The 23,270-nt window shown below is 38.3% G+C and overlaps 1 protein-coding gene across 1 annotated transcript; it reads left to right on the forward strand.

Annotated features, from left to right (window-relative positions):
• The first annotated feature begins 281 nt into the window (after positions 1–281).
• LOC145463217 (uncharacterized) lies at positions 282–17,969 on the forward strand. Its single transcript, XM_081446953.1, has 16 exons — positions 282–619; positions 3,925–4,029; positions 4,770–4,926; positions 5,933–6,105; positions 6,515–6,547; positions 7,457–7,613; positions 8,106–8,287; positions 9,277–9,508; positions 10,346–10,545; positions 11,788–11,972; positions 12,054–12,158; positions 12,693–12,890; positions 13,484–13,701; positions 15,093–15,133; positions 16,043–16,139; positions 16,452–17,969. Exons 2-16 carry the CDS (start codon positions 3,957–3,959, stop codon positions 16,708–16,710), a joined length of 2,310 nt encoding a protein of 769 aa, XP_081303079.1. The 5' UTR covers positions 282–619; positions 3,925–3,956; the 3' UTR covers positions 16,711–17,969.
• Positions 17,970–23,270: the final 5,301 nt, after the last annotated feature.

Raw genomic sequence — 23,270 nt, forward strand, 5'->3', positions numbered from 1 at the left:
TGAAAAACGGCCGATCTCGTTCTTTTGGTCCTGCCCGATTTTCTCTGACAATGCCGGACACTTAAAATTACATCAAAAAGAACAATTCAAAATCATTCCTAAAAGCGTGTCACCAATTTTCATAAACCTGACAAGCACAAAGTTCCTTTTGCTTTTCTCGATCACTGACCCCCGTAAAAGAATATTGGCGTGAATCTTGCGTTGTTGCCTTAACATTTCGTTACATCAAATAAATAAGAAATCACATGTGACTGTGACATCATGTAAATGAACCTGTCAAGTGACTCCCACAAATTTGTTTTATGTCAGCTCTAAAAATGACACTTGCTACACTTACCTACTACTAAAATACTCAGTGACGCAGCTGAAAAAACGGTAGCCAATCAGAATTCAGCAGGCGGCAGGAAAAACTGTTCTGTCCTGACATCAAATGTGAGTTAACATGAAAGGTATTGTAGTCAGGCAACTTTTCTCACTGGAGACGGCATTAAATACTCACGAAAAGGAATTTATAAATCTAAAAAACCATATGAGGTCGTAAAAAGTCAGTGGATCAAGAGATGGTTAGCACGATTTTTACCTGGCAGACTGTATAATTCACAATATTTTCTCGTGGCAGGTTTGTGTGTTTACTTAAGCTTTTATACGTACCGTTATAAACCTATTTTTTGTGGCTTGTCTGTGACTTATTTTATCGAAATCATATTGAATACTGTCTAACGTGCAGGATAAGTCACAGAAAATTATATACTGGCCGATAAAAATGTTTCTTGTTCTAAACTTTAAACATCAGGAACGTGAAGAGATGGTTATCATTGCTGTTATATGCACAACTTAAACAGTTGTGACATTAAATCTTGAAACGCTATCTACGGCTATATTACGAACTCACAAAGTGACCAGCTCCCAGATGGTTTGACAGCTCAGTTGGTAGAGCACTGCACCGGTATCGCAGGGGTCATGGATTCGAATCCCGTTCAGGCCTGAATTTTTTTTAGGCTTTAATGTCACAACTGCCTAAGTTATGTGTATAACTGCGATGATCAGTCTTCATATCTTTCTCCGCAGTTCAACTATATGCTCTTTCATATATTCCTTTCTATTCTTCGTCATCTACGGGTATATTACGAACTCACAATGTGACAAGCTCCCAACTGGCTTGACAGCTTAGCTGGTAGAACACTGCAGCGCTATCGCAGAGGTCATGGGTTCGAATCCCGTTAAAGCCTGAATTTTTTTCAGGCTTTAATTTCACAGCTGCTTAAGTTGTGTATATAACTGCGATAGTTCAAATATATCATCTTTCATATATTCACTTCTACATCAGGAACGTGGTTGACTAACAGTTACTAAGCAAACGCAAGTTTAAGAACTGACTTTATAACTGACGTTGCTTCTCGGGACCTACAATCTTCTCTACATTTTTTTTTTTCCTTTCATTCAAACGGAAAAAGTAGAACGACAACAGTTTCTGACGTTCCTGAACTCACTCGCACAGACTTGTAAACCACACCTGTAAATTACATTTAAGAAACGCATAAAGCTTTTTTATATAAACCGTCTTTAACTCAGAAAGAAAATTAATATTTGAACATAGAGTAAACTGAGCGTGGAACCATCACAACATTCAAGTGTTTAACTTATTTGTCAAACAAAGAAAAAAAAATAAGTGCCTGTTTAAATTAAAGTGAACTGCACGGCAAAAATATATTCAACGGGAGTAGAAACCAGATTCAAATGTACTTCTTTTATTTGGAAAAAGAAGAGGCAACACAGTTTTGAGCAAGATGGCATTGAGCACCGAAAAGTACTCCGCCATGAACATTTAATATGATTCTTCGATCAGCTAGCACAGTTTCTCGACATGCAACGAGCCATTTAAGGGAAACCACAATTCAATTTGTTTTCTCTGTTTATATTTTTGTTTTTTAAATGTGTACATTGAGGACACTTATACGACAAGGCAATCAAAAATTTACCTGAAGTCATCCTCCCTGAATAAATCGAACCTCGCACACTCTTTCTCTGTAAAGAACAACGCACATTTTGTTTACTTTTGTCTTATTTTAATTTTTGCTTACCTAACTGTTAAGAAACCACGAAATAACCGCAACCTGGTTAGTTAGAAAGCACAAAAACTGAAGACTTTTGCAAGGGACAAAACCTCGAGAAAAACGGATTATATTTCACCTGCAGTTAGATAAAGTGCTGCTTAAAAGGTAAGTTAAAGTTTATGGCTTGAAAGGCCAACATCGTTAAAGGAACTTTACATTAAATTCGCGTGGGCAGGTCGGTGGAGCTGTTATCAAACAAACTGATATAGTTATCCTGGATGCAGCTGGTGGAAGTCCAAGATTATAGAAAGCATAAAATTCAAAAGCACATTTGTTACAGTAGTATTGGTGTTGCAAGATAATCTCTTGATCTCTCCTTAATTATGATAATACGTTGGCAGAACCAATATCCCCGCACGCATATTTTGCCTTATTCATCAGTCCCAACAAGGAAAAACAAATAATTGATTCAGCAAAGTCATAACCTATGGCTAGAAAATCCGCCACATGACTCAGTAAAGGCAGTATAGTATTCTCACAGAGTTCAAAATTAAGTGTAAACTCGATAAATCAAATTACAAACTTATCTAACCAAAACCTGACCCTGCGCATGCCCGAGCCAAAATGTCGTAAAACGATTATTCAACTTATAAACAAATTATTCAACTTATGAAACGTTATTGAGGACTTAACATCAACGTGTATCGAAAGAACCCCAGACTTATGGAAAAAAAAATCTCCTTTGATCGAATCGAGTCATTGTTACGCTACGTACGTACAGTAGAATACAATATTTTATAAAGATTAAGGTACTTACATGTTCCTTAAAAGAAAAAGCAAAAAATGGCGGAATAGTAGCAGGACTAAACTCGATTCCCATTCAAAGGCCTTTCATTAAAATTTAAAAATACAACCGCAAGTGTCTATCATAAAGAAAAATGTGATTTGTTGAAACAAATTTTTCGTCGAGTGACCCTGACGTGTGTGTGGGAAAGATTGAAGGACCAGAGCTGAGATATTCGCCTTACTGTTTAGGCTAATGGCACTCACACAGGAAGCCAAAAAGTGCATAGTCGTAATTAATATTCTTTCATTATCAAAAAGCGGAAAAAATTTCCGCGGGTAATAATTTTGAGATGGACAAAAACCTTTAGTTACCCTCATCACATGTTGTAAGAACGAAGGCATGAGTACAAAAGAACAAAGAAGCAAAACTTATCAGCTACAAACTTTCAAACTCAGATAAAAAATAAAATTAGTTATAACACTGTCAGTTTGGTTAAAGTTTACAACTTCTTGTTTTTGGTCGATAACAGATGGATAAAATTCTTTTTCAGACCTAATTCATAAAGCAATATGGCTTTACACGTTGTTAACTTGATATTTCTGCTATATCGTTATTTCTTTAGTTTTGAGGTATTTAATTTTTGAAATCTATGGTAATTGATATGTGAGTCGTAGGCAATTATGTTCAGTCTGCTTTATGTATCAATTTTTTTATGGTGTCACTCAAGTTGGCTTATTTCACCCTCCTATATATCAACCGAAGGGCAAATAATGCGTGATTTCTAGATCACAATCGCTTGTTGAAGAAATGATGAGAATTATTATGACTCTATTAAAAGAGGTTCAGAACACTAAGTTCGCGTGTTCAGAGGAGAAACCCACAAACAACGCCGCCAGCCATCACAGATGTTATAGAATTAATGAATTCCTTTGTTATTTGCATTAATATCTCAGTCATGAGGCGCACTAATTTATGTACTGATAAACAAAAATAACTTAACACAGTAAATGGTTTGAACGAACTAAAAATACGAACTAAAAATAACTTAATTATCAAGTGAATTTAACATCAATCTTGTTTCAGCCAATTTCAACGGCACTGCCCAGAAGAACAAAATGTTCCCAGTCATTCTCGGTATCTTGTGGCTGTGTACACGGATCTTTATGTCAAGCCAAGCGAATACCCAAGGTAAGTGAAATACATTTTATTTTTGCTTTCCTTATTTCGTAGAAAATATTTTCAAACATTTCCTCCATTATCTTTACAAGTGCGTTTAAGGTAACCGTGTTCCCCCAAATGATACGGTCGAGTTTTGAAAAACTATGGCCAAGAACTTGCTACAAATTGGCGGTGTTATCCTGCAATAGAAAGAAATATATGCCAAAAGTGGTAAATGCAAAGAAATATCAACTGAAAAGAAAAAGATTAATGACTGAAAAAGATAATGATAATGATTTCCAATTTGACCATAATCATAGCAACTTCTTGACATTGTCATAAAATGGAATTTTAGGAACTATAATCCACTTCCCAAAATTCGTTGAATGTTTCATTTTACGTAGTTTTTGACTCTTTTTTGTCCAATTTATTTGTACATTTAGTGAAATTTGGCAACATAATACCGACGGAAACTAGAACAGAGAGCTTTCTATTGACGGCATTCTGGGCAGTTACTTCCCAATTTAAAGGTTTCGAGTGATATTATAATTTTTCTTTTGTCCTTTTTCTTGTCTGCATGTTACAAATAACTGTTTTAGTTAACGTTCTTTATTGTTGTATTGTTGTTGTTGCTGTTGTTGTTGTTGTTGTTTTTGTTTTTGGCTTTGTTGAGTAGAGTGAACCGCTGTGCTCGGGCGATTCAGTGTCCTGTACCGTTTGTATTCTTTAACTGCGCGAGTCAGATTTTAAAATGAGTTTTCCTTTTACAGTTTGTGGCAAAGTAGTTGACAACACACTAAAAAGCCCTGGATATCCAAACGACTATCCAAACAACACAGACTGTTTCTATGTGATTCCTATTCCACGTGATATGGACATGAACATTACATTTAAGGATTTTTACATAGAGGGTGGTCCGTCATGCAGGTAAATAACAGTCTTCAGATTTCCTACTCCACAAAGTAGGTTAAGTCTGTATACGAGCCAAATGGCCCATCAGGCCGGAGCTTAGATTAGCTCAGCTACCCGCGGGCATGTTATAATTGTACTTTTAATTTTAAAACACAATAAAATGTATGTATGTATGTATGTATGTTTGTTTGCTTATCGCGGTTTCTGTAGCATGAAGCGCTAGGAGTATTTCTACTCCCCTCTGGATGGGACGCTAGTCCATCACAGGGTTACCCCCAGGGTTACCCCGGTACCCATTTATACACCTCGGTGGAGAGAGGCACTGTGAGAGTAAAGTACCTTGCCTAAGAACACAACACAATGCCCCCGGGTCGTGCTCGAACCCGGACCGCTCGATTCGGAGACGAGCCCTCCAGCCATCAGGCCGCCGCGCCTACCACACGCGGCCACAGCGTAGGAGCGCAAAAATTTGCATATCAACGCCCCAAAATATGGTAGGTAAAAGTAGGTAATGTGGTAGACATGCGTCTACCAAGACAACTATCACACTGACAAGATCCTCAGTTTACGAGATAGTGATACTCAAACGCTCAGATTCAGGAGCAATGGAAATCAACAAAAACCCTGAGATGCTGAAGGGCTTAAAAGACTTACCCACGGTTTGCGCATCTTGGAAAGTTTAGGCTAAATCCTTCTAGTTTGTTTGCAATCTGTGACAATCTTCTCCATCCTTAACCATCCTTGTTTCTGTGCGGTTTAAATTATTATCGTTTTGGTGTTTTTCTATTTAGTAAACTACTATTTTCCCTCTAGTTTTCTTCAATTTAAATGTGATTTTGTACGTCGCCAAAACAGCTCAAAATACCGTGACCGAGATCTTTTTAGTTAATTGGTGCTCTACAACGAACATATATTCATTCCAAGGAGGATTAGTAAGACCCAAATTAAAAAAAAAACGAGGCTTCAAGAAATTTTCAGCTACTTAAAAAACATAACGTATGCCTTTATCTCTGCTTTCTAGGTTTGACCATTTGATGATCTCTAATGAACAAAGCTACAAGTATGGCGTATACTGTGGTCTAATGACTGGGCACACAGTTCTTGTCAGTGGAAGTTATGTCGTGATAAGATTCCACTCAGACGAAAACTTTCAACTAAAAGGGTTTCTGCTAGTTTTCACCGCTGTTCAAATCGGTAAGTACGAAGCACGAACCTCCACAGCAGAGAACGAAAAAAGGTGATCAAGCACCATACTTCTGAATAGACTCTTTCTCGAGGAAAATAGTTCCTTGGACTGGACTCCCAGTCTGACACATTTCAACTCAAAAACCTTTTCTAAAACCTTGTTGCTCTGATAAAAATATCGAAGAAGCATTCTTTATCGTGATAAGGCTGCTCATCTTTCGTTTCTTTACATCCGTTACCCACACTAGCATATCAAGCTACCATGATATTCAAGTAAATAATCATAACCATAGCATTTTTACCAAATAAAAACCGTCGGTCATTGCGGACCTATGTCTGGCATGAGCTGCAGCGTGTTGTATTTTCCTGTTGTATTTTAATGTTGAATTCTAATGTCAGGCTGTTTTAAACTGAACAGGGAACAGAACGACTACTCAGCAACCAGAAAACGGTAAAATTTTATTTCATAATGCTTTCAAACTTTTTTCTTTAGATTCCATATGGACTTCTAGTCTTAATATTGTTTCTTGTAAGTTCAACACCACTGGTTTTAACAGGGGCTGAGTGAATATGCGGGGGCAACAGTCACGGATGATGCATTTTAACCTGGTTTAACTCAAAGTTCTCAAGTTTTGTTGTTTAATTAATCACTACAATCCTTCTTCTTTTCACCTTTTCTAAAAAATATACTTTTGTTCTTTTTTTACCTTGGCAAACTTTTATTTTGCAGTTGTCCTCGATTTGGAGGTAACTTTACATATTACAAAAAACTCATTCAATATATTTGTAATAAGTAAACACAATAATATGTGCTGCTAATAATAATGCGATTGTCGGTCGTTTGTTACTACATTCGAGATCCGGTTGCGACCACCTCTCTCAAGCGACCACCTCTCCTCAGTGACCAGTTTTCCAAAATACCAAAAGTTTCCCAGTCAAATCACAATATTTGGAACCTGTTGTAAGCAGCTACCTCGCATAAGCGACTGTCACCACTTTTAGTCCTAACAGTTTGAAATTGTCGTTGTTTTTAACTTCCCGTTATTGACCACTTGACAGGTAATAGAGCGTAAATTGGATAATAAGGTGTTGTAACATTATCGAAGAGACTTAAGAGACGGAATTGACTTTTCTCGTGAATAAAACATTTGAAACATGGCGTACGTTTCTACAGTTACCTATGCTAATGAGGCAAAATTTTGACCTAATATGGTCTAAGCTCTAGTGAGCGATTACCTCCCGTAAGCGACCACCTAGGCTTAAAATTTTGGGTGCTTGTTTGCGGGGGATTCGACTGTATTTCATATTTATGTTCATCATTAAAGAGAGGGGTTTAACCTAGGTTACGTTGTTTTATTAGCTTGTGGCCAAGTTGTAAACAACACTCTGAAAAGTCCTGGTTATCCAGACAACTATCAAAATGGCACGGACTGTTTCTATGTGATTCCTATTCTACAAGGCACAAGATTGAACATTATTTTTCAGGATTTTGACGTGGAACCTGAGACTAAGTGCAGGTAAGTCATGATGATACCAAGCTAGGAAAACACAAGGCGTTTGAATGCGCTGATCGCGGGAAATTTGATCGCCAGCGAAGATCGCATTTTATCCCTTCCTGTTGCGGGCGCCGCGGGGGTTGCAGTTCAAGCTTGCTCGGTCGAGATGGCTGATATTAGGTGGGTTCTCTTTTTGTGAAGTCCATAAACATGCAAAAAAATAACGAGGCCAATATCCACCCGAGCAAGCTCGTTCAATAAAGGATTTATTGTATGGAAAAAACGCTTTATCTTTAGGGTAATCCCGAACGGGCAAGATAGCGCTATCTTGCTCGCTCGAGTAGCCAATCACAGCGTAGGATTCGGTTCATCTTGCCTGCTCATGGAGCTAACCATGGTAATTTACCATGGAAGTCAATGTGCATAAACAATCACTCCAGGCATTGACAATTAAACATATTGGTTCACCAAGGCTCTTACACACGCAGTTAAAGTTGATACGCACCTTTGCAGATTTGACTATTTGATGATTACTTCGATTAATAACGAGAACAACCTCAACCTTGGTAAACACTGTGGAAAGAAAACCGGACAGACAGCTCTTGTTACTGGCGACTATGCTGTGCTGACATTTCACACAGATGAAGTTGAAGAAAGTAAAGGATTTCTTTTATTTTTCACTACTATTCCAGAAGGTAAGTTAAATCCGAAAACAGACCACTTCTTCAGGCGCAAAGAGCTACCAAGAAAAGAAAACCGTGGAGGGGGACCCCCATATAAAAAAAAACGGGTTGTTTGTCGTACCTTTTACGTGTTAAAAGAGCAGTTTTGGTACGACTTAGGGTGTTCAGCCGCAAAGGTCCCCAGCGGGAGCTTTTGCAGGACCTTTTAGAGTACTGAGCCAAAGCAAAGATGACAGGAGACAACGTGTTATTTTAGAATTGGTACTCTTAGGGGTGAAAAAAATTTCAATCCACGCCCACAAAACAGGATCTCGGTACCTCTTAGGGGTTCTTTTCAAAATTTCGACGGGCAACCCCGTCCCTTATAAATGGCAGTCCCCCCCCCCCCCCCCTCGGCTGGAAAACAACCTGAGAAAAACTCCATAAGAATAAGTGCCAATTCTTTCTAGCATCGCACGATCGCAAAAATATATTTTGTTTGTCGATGTCAGTTTAACACTTTGCTCCCACAACGTGAAAAATTCGCTTTTGGAAACTCTTAGACGAATACAAAGAGAGAGGTACTCTAAGACGAACCCCTAGTAGACCTACTGACCATAACTAATACAAGCTTTCTTACAACTCTAGAAAAGGTAATGATGAGAAAACAACCCAGTGACGAAATGAAACTTAAAGTAGAAGACAGGAGAAGTCACTAGCTTCGAGGCAGATGGCTTCTGATCTCTCATCATTTCTCAACTTACAATTAACTTGTAAGCCTGAATTCACCGTCGGTTTCAGCGTCCCTCACAGTCGCAGTTCCGTCCATTATAATTGTGTCCCCGAAACAATTTCATAAGCACTAACGCAAACATTCTCTGGTCAGGACTTTACTCTTTTTCGGTTCAAAATAAAACAGAGTTATGATAGTAGATCAAAGTTTCTAAATAAATAGATAAAGAACACTTTCCAAAGGTACCAAGAGATTATCAATTAAAGAAACTTCATTTCCTTTGCTTTAGAAAATTTCACACCAACAGTCGCTCCTTCTCAAGTATCGGGGGAAAGCAACATAACCAGATTTCAAAATGAGTCCATGTCTTCAATGGCGCCCAGTGCTACTCAACTTAAAAGCAAGGATGCAAAAAGCTTGTCTATGCTGGTCGTCGTCATTATATCTGTTAGTGCTGGCGTGACAGTTGGGTTCATTGGACTAGCTGTTCCTTGTTACATTTGGAAAAGACGGAGAAAGAGGTTTATATTTTTCTTTGTAAAATAACTTATTATGCGCGCTCTCATTGGTCAATAAGTGTGTTTAGATGAGAGCCGTAAACATGGTTGTCACGTTTTCGATTCATGCGTATTCTTGAGAAATATCTTTTTTAAAAGAAATAAAACATGTTTTTTTCGCGTTTACATAGCCTAACCTAAACACTTGGCAGGTTGGTCAAAATTCCATCTCGACTTAAGTCCAACCATTGAAACGCAAATTACCTTTCCGACCGATAATAAATCGTTCTGTCTTCTCCAAATATGACTGAAATATCGTACGGTGACCTTCTGAAATAAGACTCTCCCTGGGCTAATGTTAGGTATATTTAATAATATTTTGCACTTCGCCCCCTTCCTCTCAAGAAACAACTTTACCATCAATGCTTCTCATTTATCTCAATGCTCATACCACGTCCATGCAATCGCTTTTTCGCTCTAATTACAGTACATACATACATTACTATTCCGAGGCATTACATTATTTCCAGCACATGCTTTTCTTTGGGATTTTAGCTCTTCTCGGCGTGCCCGAGTAGTTTGGCCGCCGGACTTGAAATATCGCGTTCAAGTCCTGCTCTGACCACTTAGCTGGAGTTTTTTCTCGGTAAACCCAAGTTCAACCCCTCCGTCATCCTTGTAAATAGCCAACTGGTATGCCTTCCACCAGTTGGGATTTTTAAGCCTATTATGTCTAGTCGATGAATTTATTTCTTTCAGTTTAAGTGGCATGCCTTCGAGCTAGCTAGGTGTAGCTAACCCTATTGACCACGAAAAAAAACATTTGAACATTTTTTTGAACATTGAAAATTGATGTTGCAGTAAAAACAACAACAACAACGAATTACAAAAGCAAAAAGACCCGGATGATGCCTGGGAGGTAAAGAGCGATGACGTCACTATATCTGAAGAGCTTGGTCAGGGCGCCTTTGGAAAAGTGTACAAAGGAACCATGAAAATGCCTTCATCAAAGAAGAAAAGTTTAAAATCTACAACAGCTGTAGCGGTGAAGGTGCTGCAAGGTAAGTTACAAAGAGTTATGGAATGGATGTTGATTCAACCCGACTAGGAAAGAACTTTTCTTCCTTGCAAAAAACGTACCATGTCGGGGTCACCCTTAACCCTTTACCCCCTAAGGCGAACGGCAGTTTTTCCCAAATAGGCAAATAAAGGCACTCTGCCTGGGTACAATATGCCATTTGAAAGCCACTAATCAGCTCATTTAAGAAGGACACAGGTAGACATTTTGAGAGAAATTGTTTTAAAATGGGAAAATGAACGACTTCAAAAATGTATCAATCTTCTACTATATTAGGTATACCCCTAAAGTATAGCTTATTTAGCAGCTCTTAGTGCAGAGCTTGATATGAAACAAGTCTTGCATTCCATTTGCTTCCCGAGAAAGGAACTAAAAACTTCTGGGGGTGATCAACCATGTCTTGGATGGGAGGGGGTCAAAATTTTATGACTTCAATGAGCAGATCTTCGCAAGACAATTTTCATGGTAAAAATTCATAGAAATCTATCAAATATTCACAAAGTTACGACCTTGTGTGCCAATTTGCACTCTTAGGGGGTAAAGGGTTAACCCTTAGCCACATACAAAATTAATTTTAAACTGGAGAAAACCTAAAAATAATGCTTTAGTAAGATAATGAAACGCCTAAGCGATAATATTAAACGATATGGGAACAAAGATGGTTAAGGATGGAGAAGGTTAACACGGATTACAAACGACGAATTTGAAAAATTTAGGCTAAGCTTTTCAAGATGCGCAAACCATGACGTAGCTCCTTTAATGCTTTCAATAAATAAGCTTCATAGAAATACTTGCGCGGCTTTTAACGCTTAATAACGCCTTACATACCTGATGCTCGAAGACAGAAATAATGTAATAACTGATATAAATAGCAATATATAACTTTTAGTCTGGTGCGATGGGCCTGCAGCCCTGGCCAGGGTCATTATGTTGTGTTCTTGGGTAAGTCATTTAATTCTCGCAGCACTTCTTTCCATTAATGTCAGGGGGAGGCTGCCTGGCAGAACGCTGTTTGAGTAACTGCGATGACTACCATCTCATCCTTGGGGCAGGCAATATTCCTAGTCATTAAAATCATGGTAATGGAGAGAAGCTTAAGCCTGAGAACGTAGATGTATTTCCGGCTGTCGCTTGTCTCCGAAAGAACCGGATGCTTTTGCAGGCTAGATAAGCTTCGGCTGCTATGTCATTTTTAAGGTCTTATAATTACACTTAAACTTTTCAGACGATCCTAGTCCTGAGCAGAAAAGCGATTTCTTAGATGAGATTAAACTGATGAAAGCAGTTGGTTCACACAAGAACATCGTGAGTTTGATTGGCTGTTGTACCAAGTCCACGGCAAATTTCCTCATTGTGGAGTTTGCAGCAAAAGGAGACTTGCTTTCTTATCTGAGAGAACGAAGAACAAAGGTAAAAGTTGTAGCATACGTGTGTAGTGTAACATAGAAATAGTTTGATTTTAATTAACGCGATTTTTTGGCCTATTTTCAGGTTAAAGACTCTGAAGCTAGGGTCGAAACATACCTGCAGGTACGAGAGAACACGCCGTCAGTTCCGCTAACAAGATTACTGTGTCAGCTGGAAAATGAAGGCAGTGTAAGTAATGTTTCCTATGGTATTGCTCTCAAACAAGAGAGCATAAAGGGTAAATGAGTTAATCCCCCAAATAAGCCTTAATCTCGAGGTATCCCTCTGAAGTTATTTTTAGATTCCTTTTGGTTTGTGAAATCCCAGGAGAGTCTAGATACAGACAATGCTTTACGTCACGTGGACAGCCCAAACGACTAAGCACGCATTTTCATCCTTCACGAGATCATACAACGCATGTGGTTACATTATCCACAGAGGCACTAGGTACCATGTCTAAAAATAGCTTGAGAGGAATTCCCTTGGGGAAAATGGCCTATATGGGAGATTCACTCGCTCACCCTTCATTCTCTCTTGCCTTAAGATACAAACGAAATCTCAGCCATTAGTAATGACGGCAGTCACCTGTCTGACGAGTCAATACATTCTGAGCTCCATGGACAACGCATGACTTCTTCACTATTTCCTTTTCTCGATCTGCCGCTTGCACAAGTTCCTCTGATATCAGTGAGTTATCTTTAATATCCTAAACTCGTACAGCAGAATGAGACTGGTGGAAATGACACTGGCCAACTTAACGTCTCTTTCTCGAGGACTGACAGCAACATTGGCATAAGAAATAACAGCGCTCAGTCTTTGATGGCCAACGAGGATCAAGAACAAAATGACGGTGAAGATGAACACGATTCTCTGACTTCTCAGGACATGTTGTCCTTCTCCTGGCAAATAGCACAGGGAATGGTGAGTAAAAATTGACAACTACAACTTGACCGACTTTTCTTAATGGTGTAAAACGCCAAGCGTCAAAACCCTGTGATTACCCGTACATTAACTCCCGAGGGAAGGGACTCCCATGCAAAATGGACAGGGATTCTCGTCGTACCATTTAGGGGTTAATAAAACGGCTTTGGTAACTCTTAGAGTGTTAAAAGGTCCATACCGGAGGCTTTCGTGGTAACATTTAGGGTATTGAACTGAAAAAAGTATTTGACAATCAACTTTATAAGTAGAAGGTGTTCGAAGCAATCATCTTTATCTCTATTAAAAAGTATGAAAGTGTCAGTTAATGTGTTTTTTTTAGAACTGGTACCTCTCAGGGATTAAAAAAATTCAAGCTACACCAACAAAACAGGATCTTGGTACCTCTTAACGGTTCTTTTCAAAATTTCCGAGAGCATCCCCGTCCTTTTGATTTTGTAAGTGCACGAGTCTCCCTACGGGGCCTTGCCCTAATCAACTTATCGCCATCACTCTCTAAAAGACTCGAATGTTTACCATGGGTAAATGCACAGTGGGTAGGCATCCACAGTGATAATCGATGTTTCTTGTCTTAGCGATACTTGTCAGGAAAGAATATTATTCATCGGGATCTGGCCGCTCGCAATGTCTTGGTCTGCGAAACGAAACTTGTCAAAGTGGCTGATTTTGGTTTGGCTCGAAGCACCATGAAAGAGAATGTGTATCGTGGAACGGGTCAACATAAGAGACTTCCAGTGCGGTGGATGTCACCTGAAGCTATCAGTGATGGTGTTTTCACCGTGAAAAGTGACGTGTAAGTGAGTTGAATTTTACCTTTAAAGGAGCTCAGTTACGTTATTTTGAGTTATTTTGGCCACGTACAAAATCATCTTCAAATTGAAGGAAGCCTGAAAATAGTAGTTTACTAAGATAGAAAACACCAATGAGATAATAATAAACAAAAAAGGAACAAGGATGGTCAAGGATGGAGAGGATTGACACGGATTAGAAAAGACAAACGTGAAACATTTAGGCTAAACTTTTCAAGATGAGCAAACCGTGACGTCACTCCTTTAACTCACATGTAAAGGCTTGATTCAATGCTCCATTTTTTAATATTTTAGTGTGTTTCACATTTTTGTTTTTTTATATTATCGTTGCATGTATTTGAGAATCTTTCAGCCCGATTAAGCTAAACCAGAATAAGCGAGAATTTTGACTTGAGTTTTGTAACTTTGCGGTGAAGTTTTCTGTATATTGTTTGGCGTTCTATTTTGAGTTCGAATAATCTCACAACACAAAAAAAAATCAGTGAAAAACATTTGCATACAAGAAAATTTATACTTCGGTTAACTTTTAATCGTGGGTTAGCGTTAACCGGCTTCCGAACAAGACGGCCCTGTTTACAACAAGTTAACCTGATATGATGCCGCGATCTAATCGAAAACCAGCACTTGGTCAGCGATCAACTTCAAACAACAACGTGACCTCGATGAGCTCTAAACTTGAGCCCGCGATATGGTCACGTGATACTGGTCAGCGAATGACTTGTTCTGACAGGTGTCAATTGACCATGACAGGGATGTCCAATATCAAAGAAGGACGCTATAAACCAAGACTGCATGTCTCTGTCAACCTATTTGCTGGAGTACGGCCGCCATCTTGCGCGACTCCGCCGTCGTCGTGCGCACGCGCCCACGAACAATACCGTTAGCCCTGATAGACATGAAAAAATCAGTTCATGGTTTCCTTTTCTTTCCTATATGAGTATGGGGCTCCGCTTGATTGCACTTCTCGCCCTTCACTTTGTGAGGATGCTCACTGCGCATCTTCAAACTGAAAAACTAATCTTTTCTGATTTAAATTTCTTAAAATGTAGTAGTTTAAATCGTGAACGAATTTAAGCTTAGATTGTTTTTGCATACCTTTCTCTCTATTTTGGCCTCGAAAGTTTCAATCTCATATCATTTCTAAGTTACGTTCCTCAGAGAGAGGTAGTCGCACATCAACAAACCTGATGCTTACACAATCAAAATAAAATCCTGTCTTGGTTTATTCCGCTCGGACCAAAAACTAAGACTTCTTTCAACTTATTGACACCGTACCTTGTATCTGGACACTCTAACCATTGAGCTACAGGAATAGCTTACAATTTACCATCTTTGAAATAGTTTGTAACAATTTTTTCCAATATTTTTTATTTAGGTGGTCATATGGAGTCTTACTCTGGGAAATTGCGACTCTGGGTATGTTTTCCTTTTAAATTGTTGTTGAGAAAAGTGCTCATTTCTTTAAACGTTTCACAAGTCAACGAAGCTACCTAAAAATCTGTGAATCAGCTGCCTGTGGTCAGCTACTCAAGCTACTCTGCCTGCGTCAGAAGTTATTAAAATTGCGTTGTTTTGTACCAGAAGCAGCCCAGCAATAATTTACTTCTAGCTTAACGTGGCTCAACGAAATTAACTGCCCTATAATATTTTGGGCAAATTACCGCATCCAAATTCGGGTAGTCACGGGTAGAGGCCATGTCTTCTGTCCTGGTGTTCTGCGATATCGTGTACCAGACCTAATATTTGGTCGAATTTGGCTACGACTGAATACCTAATCGTACCTTGCTGGTCTAGCTCGCAGTTGTTTATCAGTTTTATCGCGACAACTTCTTTGTCAAAAAGCTTCAAAATATGAATCGTGGCTCAACCAAACTCGATTAGGTATTGATATTACTACAAAAGCCTTTTTCACGGATAACTTTTCTCGTTTGCAATAAAATATAATCTAGCATGTATGTAAAGAAATTTCGCACTATTTTGTAGTTTCAGCCCGAAATTGCCTCGCATGCACGTTGGATTACATTGTAATGCAAAAGAGAAAAACTAACCGTAAAAAGGGCTATTACCATTAGCAATAACTTGAAGGGAAAAAAGCTTTAGACAGAGTCCCTCTGATTAAGATGTAGTCATTTTAGAATGACTAGAAACAGTCACACTTTGTTTAACTTCACAAAAGTCAATTTGTTATAAGCATTTTTTACTAGATAGTCAATTTTATTGCGTGGTCTGTCCAGTTCTCCAGTTTGACTGGAAATAAAGCAATATGAAACATACACAATAATTTCAGTTTTTCTCAATCAAAGGTGAGCTTGATTCATTTTTCAGGAGGGTTCCCTTACCCTGGAATCAGAAACAGAGAACTTATGAGACTACTTAAACGAGGATACAGGATGGAAAGACCAGATACTTGCTCAGAGGAGTTGTGAGTCATTTTTGTTGTTGAAGTTGGAGAGAAGAGTAACTTATATAATTACCTGATGAGTTTTGAGTCATTATTTTGCGGAGAGAAAGTCGAAGTGTAAACTAAGTGTAATCTTTAATTTTAAACCGAAAAACAATATTTTGGACCGGGAAAAGAATAAAGCTTACGATTCGCATGGACTAAGCCAAGGGTAGTTTCTACCAGTCTAGTTGCGGGACCTAAGATATTAAGGGAAGTTCGTATCGGAGGGCGATTCCGAGACTTGAACAGAATGTTTCTAAAATGGTCTCTCTCGTTTCTCTCTCAACACAGCTATCATTTGATAACACGTTGCTGGGCAGATAATCCGGACACGCGACCAACCTTTACCGAGCTGTGCCAAGATCTAGAGGACTGGATGCAAAGAGACACTCCTTATTTGGACATGGACCAGGTGGATGAAGATCAACCTTACTACGATGCGTCTGCAATGTCAGCGTCCAGCGGATCATCCTGCGAAGAACATGCACCAGTGTGTCCTGACTTAAACAACACCGCAAAAAATCTGTCTTGTGGTGTTCAGGACGTTTAACTCAAAATTACAAACTTTTAAACAAAATTCAAAGGCCAGATGAGTAGTAATATAGGCTCAAAGTCTGATACGATCCCAGGAATTCTCTGTAAGCCCGCTGGTTTATCAGTGCTGGCGCTTAGTTAAGCTGGCCGCGTCCTCCCGCCTGGAGCTACCAGAGTTATTGCTCTCAGCCCCAGGGCCCCAGTTTCTCCGATCGGCCGGTTGTTTCTGGTTCTCATTTCTAACTAAAACTAAGTCTGAAAGCTTCCAAGTTTGCCGGAGAAAAACATGTTTAATGGAGGCACATTTACCTACCTATGAAAAACTGGTGTGCAACTGAAGAACCAGTAAAACAGAATCAACAATGAATAATTACCGGCTTGTTAAGAATTTTAGTAAACTAACGAGTGACGGTATTGGTTATTGGACACGTGTTAGCCCCAAACATTGTCATATTTCAAAGAGAAGAAGTCTAATGACATTCTCTCAATTACCAGGTCACGAAACACAAGTTTCCGTTTACAGTGACGCTGCGCAAATATTTTTTCTGAAACCAAAACTGTTTAACACCCTGGCGCAGACAATCTGCAATCTGCTTCTTCGAATCACGGGCTAAAGATGATTAAAAGTTTGATTCTAATGGGATACGGGCATACTCTGTTTTATGTCATATCATCTATGTGAGGTGCTACGATGCGCCAGAACATTAAGTTAAATAGTAAAGTAAACAGAAACGCCGTTGTCGTAGCAGAAAGAGGATTAGTTCGTTTTACTGAAAATGTCGCAAACGACAACAAAACGGAAGATAGAAAGGAAAGTACAAACGAACTATAAGTTACAAATACGCTTTCCACATTTAAATTAAAATTTGTTTCCTTTGTGTGCGTCGGTGCTGCAAGAACATTCCAGGTCTGGATCACTTTCATTTTCTATGTAGGAAAACTGAAAGATACGAACAGCGTACGTCACAATTTTCCTTAGCTTATTCATCTCACTGATTGTCGTCAAGTATTTACGAATTATCTGCACACTTATTGGCCTCATGTATATCTCCTCTTACCGGCTTACAGGCTTGGTAACTCGCCCTAAAACGTTCCATAAAACGTTATGGAAATAAGCAGCGAAACCAAGAGATATTCAATCTTTTTGGCACCGAGAAAATGGTTTAAAACTGATAGAATCAGTGTACAGATTTGAACGTTCGACCAGCTGAGTAGAAATAAAAACGAATAGTACGGACTGTTGTTATTAACGTGTTAACAGTTAAAGTGACTGCCATGGGTCGATAAATCTCTTTGTAGTCATTTGCCCTGGAGACCAGGGGTAATTTATAATAAAACTCAATTTTGATCTGTACTTCAAGTTGGCCAGCATCAATTAATTTAAATCTACATGAGATTTCGGAGTCCTTTTGAACTGGTCAAGCAAAGTATATTGCCTATTTGTATATGTTAGCCAGTATCATTTTAATTTATGCGCCTACAGGGGACCTCTGGGTGCTATTTTAAAAAGCTTCTTACGCTGATTACACAAGGGGACGAAACAAAGAAAAGGAATTGCCCATTCCCAACGTTCGAGCCATTAAAGATTCGTTCCCATTTACTGCATTATAACTGTGAAAACGACTTTTCTGCGACTATTTTAATTCCCCTGCAATCGGCACATAATTTGTTCTTGGTGTAAAATAATTGTCGTAAGTTTCAACGTGATTCATGGGCTTTAAGAATACCTAAAAGGGGCATTCGTTATTGTGACGAACACTGCACCCTTATGTGATAATCTCTTGTTTGCTGAAAACAGTTCGGTTTCCATTTTAAATTTTGTGATTCTAAAGAACGCGTAAACGAGGGGAAACGTTCAATTTAATATTAGAGTAATCACCTATTGTTCCACTAGTAAGAGATGAAGAAGCTTTACATGATCAGTCGGCGTGAAAAAGAAAAGCAGAGCAGTAAACGGAGTACAAGAGGTAGACACAGAGAAACTTCTTGCCTCTACAAGTTTCATGTATTTTATTTTTTGCATTCAATCTGCAAAACTGAACAGTGCTTGATCAATTTTCATTTTCCCTGTAGGCAAGCTGAAAGACATAAAAACAAGACACAGTTTGACGTATATTTTCATCATATCCACTTTTGCGCCCCACAAAGCTGCATTGTAAGATAGAAATGTTAGTGCGTGTATTACAGCCATGTTACAATTTGCGGCAACATGTTGCGGAAAGGAGATGGGACTTCAACTTTTCGTGGTATATTTTCCTAAGTCCCGCACGCTTTTCAGTCAACTTGCGATGTAGCGTCTAAATTTGCAAGAAAATACTTTTAATCGTAATCTGAATCCAAGTTCAAAATATCAACTCTCCTTAGTTACTGGTAATCGAACACTTGTTATTATGCGGGTTTGGCCAAATGACGCCTTCATGCAAATTTGGTTATATGAGCCTGTCGTGATTAGTCAGATATGATAAGTTTGGTTTTATCGCAAGCATAAGAAAGTTTGCTACGCCATAAATAACTCGCAATAAGATCAATTTGCTAGACTTTTTTGGTTGTTGTTGGCATATGATGTTAGGGTGCAAGAGTGCCAATTCGTTTTTCTGTTTCTGTTTTTTTATCTCACCTTTCGCTTCCCGAGCCTTCCTGGATAGTAACTGCGATAATTTCCAGATTGGGCATAAGATCTATAAGAGCTTCCAAACTTCGGTGTTTTTCTTGAATTTGAAGCCTTTGTTTTCTAAAATTAGAGCCGGTAAGAAACAGTTATAGAAGCTTCATGGTACGCTAAGAGTTAAATAAAAAGGCCTCATGTGTATCTTCCCTTACCGACTTAGTATTTTGCTTTCCAACGATGACATGAAAACAAGTTAAAGCAATAAGCAGCATAGCCAGGAGAAATGCTGGCTTCATGGCGATTAATGTAACTGTTGACTTCCAAGAGAAAATGGTTAAAAAACTGATTCTTCAGCAGATTTGTGCACTCCACAAGCCGAATAAAAACTGTAAACTGAAAACTGTTCGTATTTACGTATTGACAATTGGATCGGGTCGATATTTCTTTCTCTTTGTAATAACTTGCCCGGAAGTCGAAGAACAATAATTAATTAAACTCATTTTGATCTGTGCTTCAAGTTGGCCAGAATTAATTGGACCACACCTACAGGCAATTTTCGCATCCTTTTGAACTGGTCAAGCAAATTACATTGCTTACATGATAGGGAGTGAAAAAAAGGAGGGATTGCTTAACATGTTCACCTGTTTTAATGAAAATTGAAAGTAAGGTAAGACTGGGTTGTTTTGCACAATCACCAGTTTCCGAGAGACACGTTACATTTTCAGTGACGCTGTTCATGTCGCTTCACCATACAGTGAGCTTGGCGCGAAATATTCTACGAAAAGTCTCAACGACAAATAGACGAATCTAAAAATAACTACAAGATTTTTGCCAGTGGGCTACCGGCTGTTCACACTTTTATGTAATGTCATCTCGCCGAGGTCAAGGCCTCTTCCACAGTACGCCAGCAAAATTTGAAAACGGCGTTCTCGCTCTGAAGACCCAACAAGTGTTCTCCGTCCATACCACGCTGGAGAGATTTGAAAACAAAACAATCACTGATTGCTAAACTGCTTGAGTGCACCCTTAAAGGATAGGGCTGATCATGTCATGATCGTAACATCATCGTTTTTTTTTTTGTTTTTTTTTTTTTTGTAGTTTATTTTATTGATACAAACATATTACAATATTGCAACAAATTACAAAAGTAGTGCAAAAAAGAGTGTTGTTACAGCTGATAATATTCTAATGAAAAATGGTCGATAATTTACACGATAGTAAATATTGCAAACAGCATCGTTTTGAAAAGCTCCGTTTTCAAATGTTTTCCGTCCGCACACGAAAACGCAAAGCTGGTGATTTCAAATTCCTCTGGTTTGAATAGCGTTTTCGAAAAGCTCAGTATTCGGTGTACAATTTATCCAGATTAGTTTGGACCAGGGTAGACCTATAGCTAACCGTAGAAATAAAGCCGCTGAGTGTGGATGGGGCTGAAGACGAACTTCAAAAACATCGCCTTGTTTGACTAATTGTTCGAATAATTGGTTGTATTCCGTCACGGACACAAAGGTAAAGCGCTGCAGAAAAACATGCAATGAGTTTAAAACAGCAAGCCCTTAGACCCAAGGAGAGCTTTCCTTTCATCCTTCAACACGTTCAATTTAATTACTTTACAGCGATAAAAGCCCAGTGTTTTACGAAATATTTATTTAAAATACTTTTTTTATTCATTGAAATACAATTAAAGGCATCCTTCGCTGACTTGTGGCTGTCAAGGACGAAGTCAATGAATTATAGAGGTCAGAAAACACCAGATATAAGAATTTCCAAAAAGGTCAAAACAAATCGTGATTTTCTCAATATATCATCTTTACGTACTGTCCTGACTGAATGACGACAACACGGTTAGACAATATTGAATATTCATTGCCATACCTGTTGGAAGAGAGAGAGAGGCCTGGGTCCATATGACCAACATCTAATTTCTCCTTGAATTGTTGGCCTTTACATGACGTCATCGTAGTGTCAGAACCTAACTACAAGCAAAAATAAACGTTCAAATAAACTACAGTCCCAGTATGTTGATAGCTAAACTGAGCTCTTTAGTGGTCCGAGTAAGGGCGAATGAAACTTTGTTAGCGAGCAATCGGCTCGTTTGGCTCGTCAATTTTCTTTTCCCTGAAGTTTTAACAGAGTTTAGTGTATATCATTGTTTATGGCCGCTTTTTGGTGTCTCAAAATGGCGGACACATATCAAGTCCCTTAATCCTGTAATGTTCCCTACAAAACAATATAGATGATTTTCTTCTGAAAGGCATGTTAGCTTAATTAAATAAGTGAGCTTTTTTTGATTTTTTAAACGATGGTAAACCTATTTTCTCAGATCGAAGCTAGTAAAACCTCACCGGGTGAAAAACATTAACAGTATAACATGAAATAATTAACATATCACACGTAAGTTTCAGAGAACTAATATCAAAATAAATGGACGCTAATTAATTCAGTACAATTCAAAAAGACTCATACTTTGGGCCAAGTCTGAAAAATTCGATTTTAAATCCCAGACTCTGGCTTTAAAAGCATTTGATGCTGAATTGAAAATCAGAAGTTGACTTTCTGTTCCGCTGCGGACAACGAAGCGTTAGGAATCAGCAATTTAATGAACGAATTCATCGTCACGGCTCGACTCAAAATAAGATTTCTTTCGCCAGCTTATTGATCAACATCTAAATATCATTCAGTCGATATCATAAGATGTAGACCCACATCATAGGTCACCAATTTTTATTCTTGAAGTTTAAAACTTTTAACTCTTTCTGATGTATTGATTCAAAAACCGCAAATTGATGAATATATTTACTATTTTTTGGGTATCATCTTACACTATTTCATATTGCCAATATTATACACGTTTTTTTGATTACAGACAAAAAGAGCTTCATAAACAAAATTTCATATGAAAACGGGGTATCTAGGTTCAGCAGGAAAATTTTAATGTTTTAATTAATTTAAGTGAAAAATTATCTTGCTGACTTTAAATGCCCTCCTGAGATATTTTAATAATCTGCGGGAAAATCTTCAACTCGAAAACTAAGCATATTTCCTACCCGCGTGGAGAATGGATCAATGACGTCATACAGACCTCACAAGCACCACTGTGTCACTCTTTGATGAAATATAATTGAATATCTACCCCTGACTGAAGCAGACCAATCGATTAACACAAATCGATTTGTCTCGAGGGGGCAACATTGGTGATTACAATGCAAACATTAAGGGGCATACAGTCTTTCTTTTCAGAGACTGTAAAAAATCTGTTGTAGTTTAAAGTAGTGCTTTAGGCAGAAAAAAACGCCCGTTTTACAGAAAAAAAAAACATGGCAAAAGAAAGGGTTAGGTATATTCACAACTATAGCTGATTTTCGATGACAGTTGTCACAAAGTGATTACCAACATTAGCGTTCTAAAACTGTCCGTTACTAATGTTAATTTGGTAATAGTTAGTGTTTTGAAGTCATGGAATTTAAATTTCCAGGGTAGAAAAATAATTATAAATGGAACCCGCAGTCTTAGAAACTATGCATTTGTACTAGTGACCACTTTTTTTTGGTAAAAAGTCTTTTGGAAAAGCTTAAAAAGTACTACTTTTATAATGTTGTAGCGGTCAATCTTTGGTTATAGACTTGTATGCTCCCAATCATTTAATTGGCCCTTAACCACAGATCTACAAAGATATTTTTGAAAAAATTCTAATCACCAACTGAATTAAGCACTAAATTTTTGAAAACTCTCGGCAGCGATTAAGGTACACAGCCATGAAATTGCCACAAAGGCAATATATTAATTGAAACAAAAGCCTCTGCAAAATTATTTGTGCGATATAATATCAAATAGTTGGCTCGAAACACTACTTGTTGTAACGCCAAACGCCAAAGATGAATTTTAATTGATGAATCTTTTTTTTTTTTATCCCTGTTATGCTGGTGTATATTTGCAAATCTATTTTCAGCGTGGCTTGAATCCCTCTC

This window comes from Orbicella franksi, chromosome 12, assembly GCF_964199315.1.
Source record: "Orbicella franksi chromosome 12, jaOrbFran1.1, whole genome shotgun sequence".
Lineage (NCBI taxonomy): Eukaryota > Metazoa > Cnidaria > Anthozoa > Scleractinia > Merulinidae > Orbicella > Orbicella franksi.

Coding starts and splice junctions, on each gene's coding strand:
- LOC145463217 (XM_081446953.1), top strand. CDS start 3,957: ATGTTCCCAGTCATTCTCGGTATCTTGTGGCTGTGTACACGGATCTTT. Junction 7,614..8,105: donor GAACCTGAGACTAAGTGCAG/GTAAGTCATGAT, acceptor GCACCTTTGCAG/ATTTGACTATTTGATGATTA. Junction 9,509..10,345: donor TGGAAAAGACGGAGAAAGAG/GTTTATATTTTT, acceptor TTGATGTTGCAG/TAAAAACAACAACAACAACG.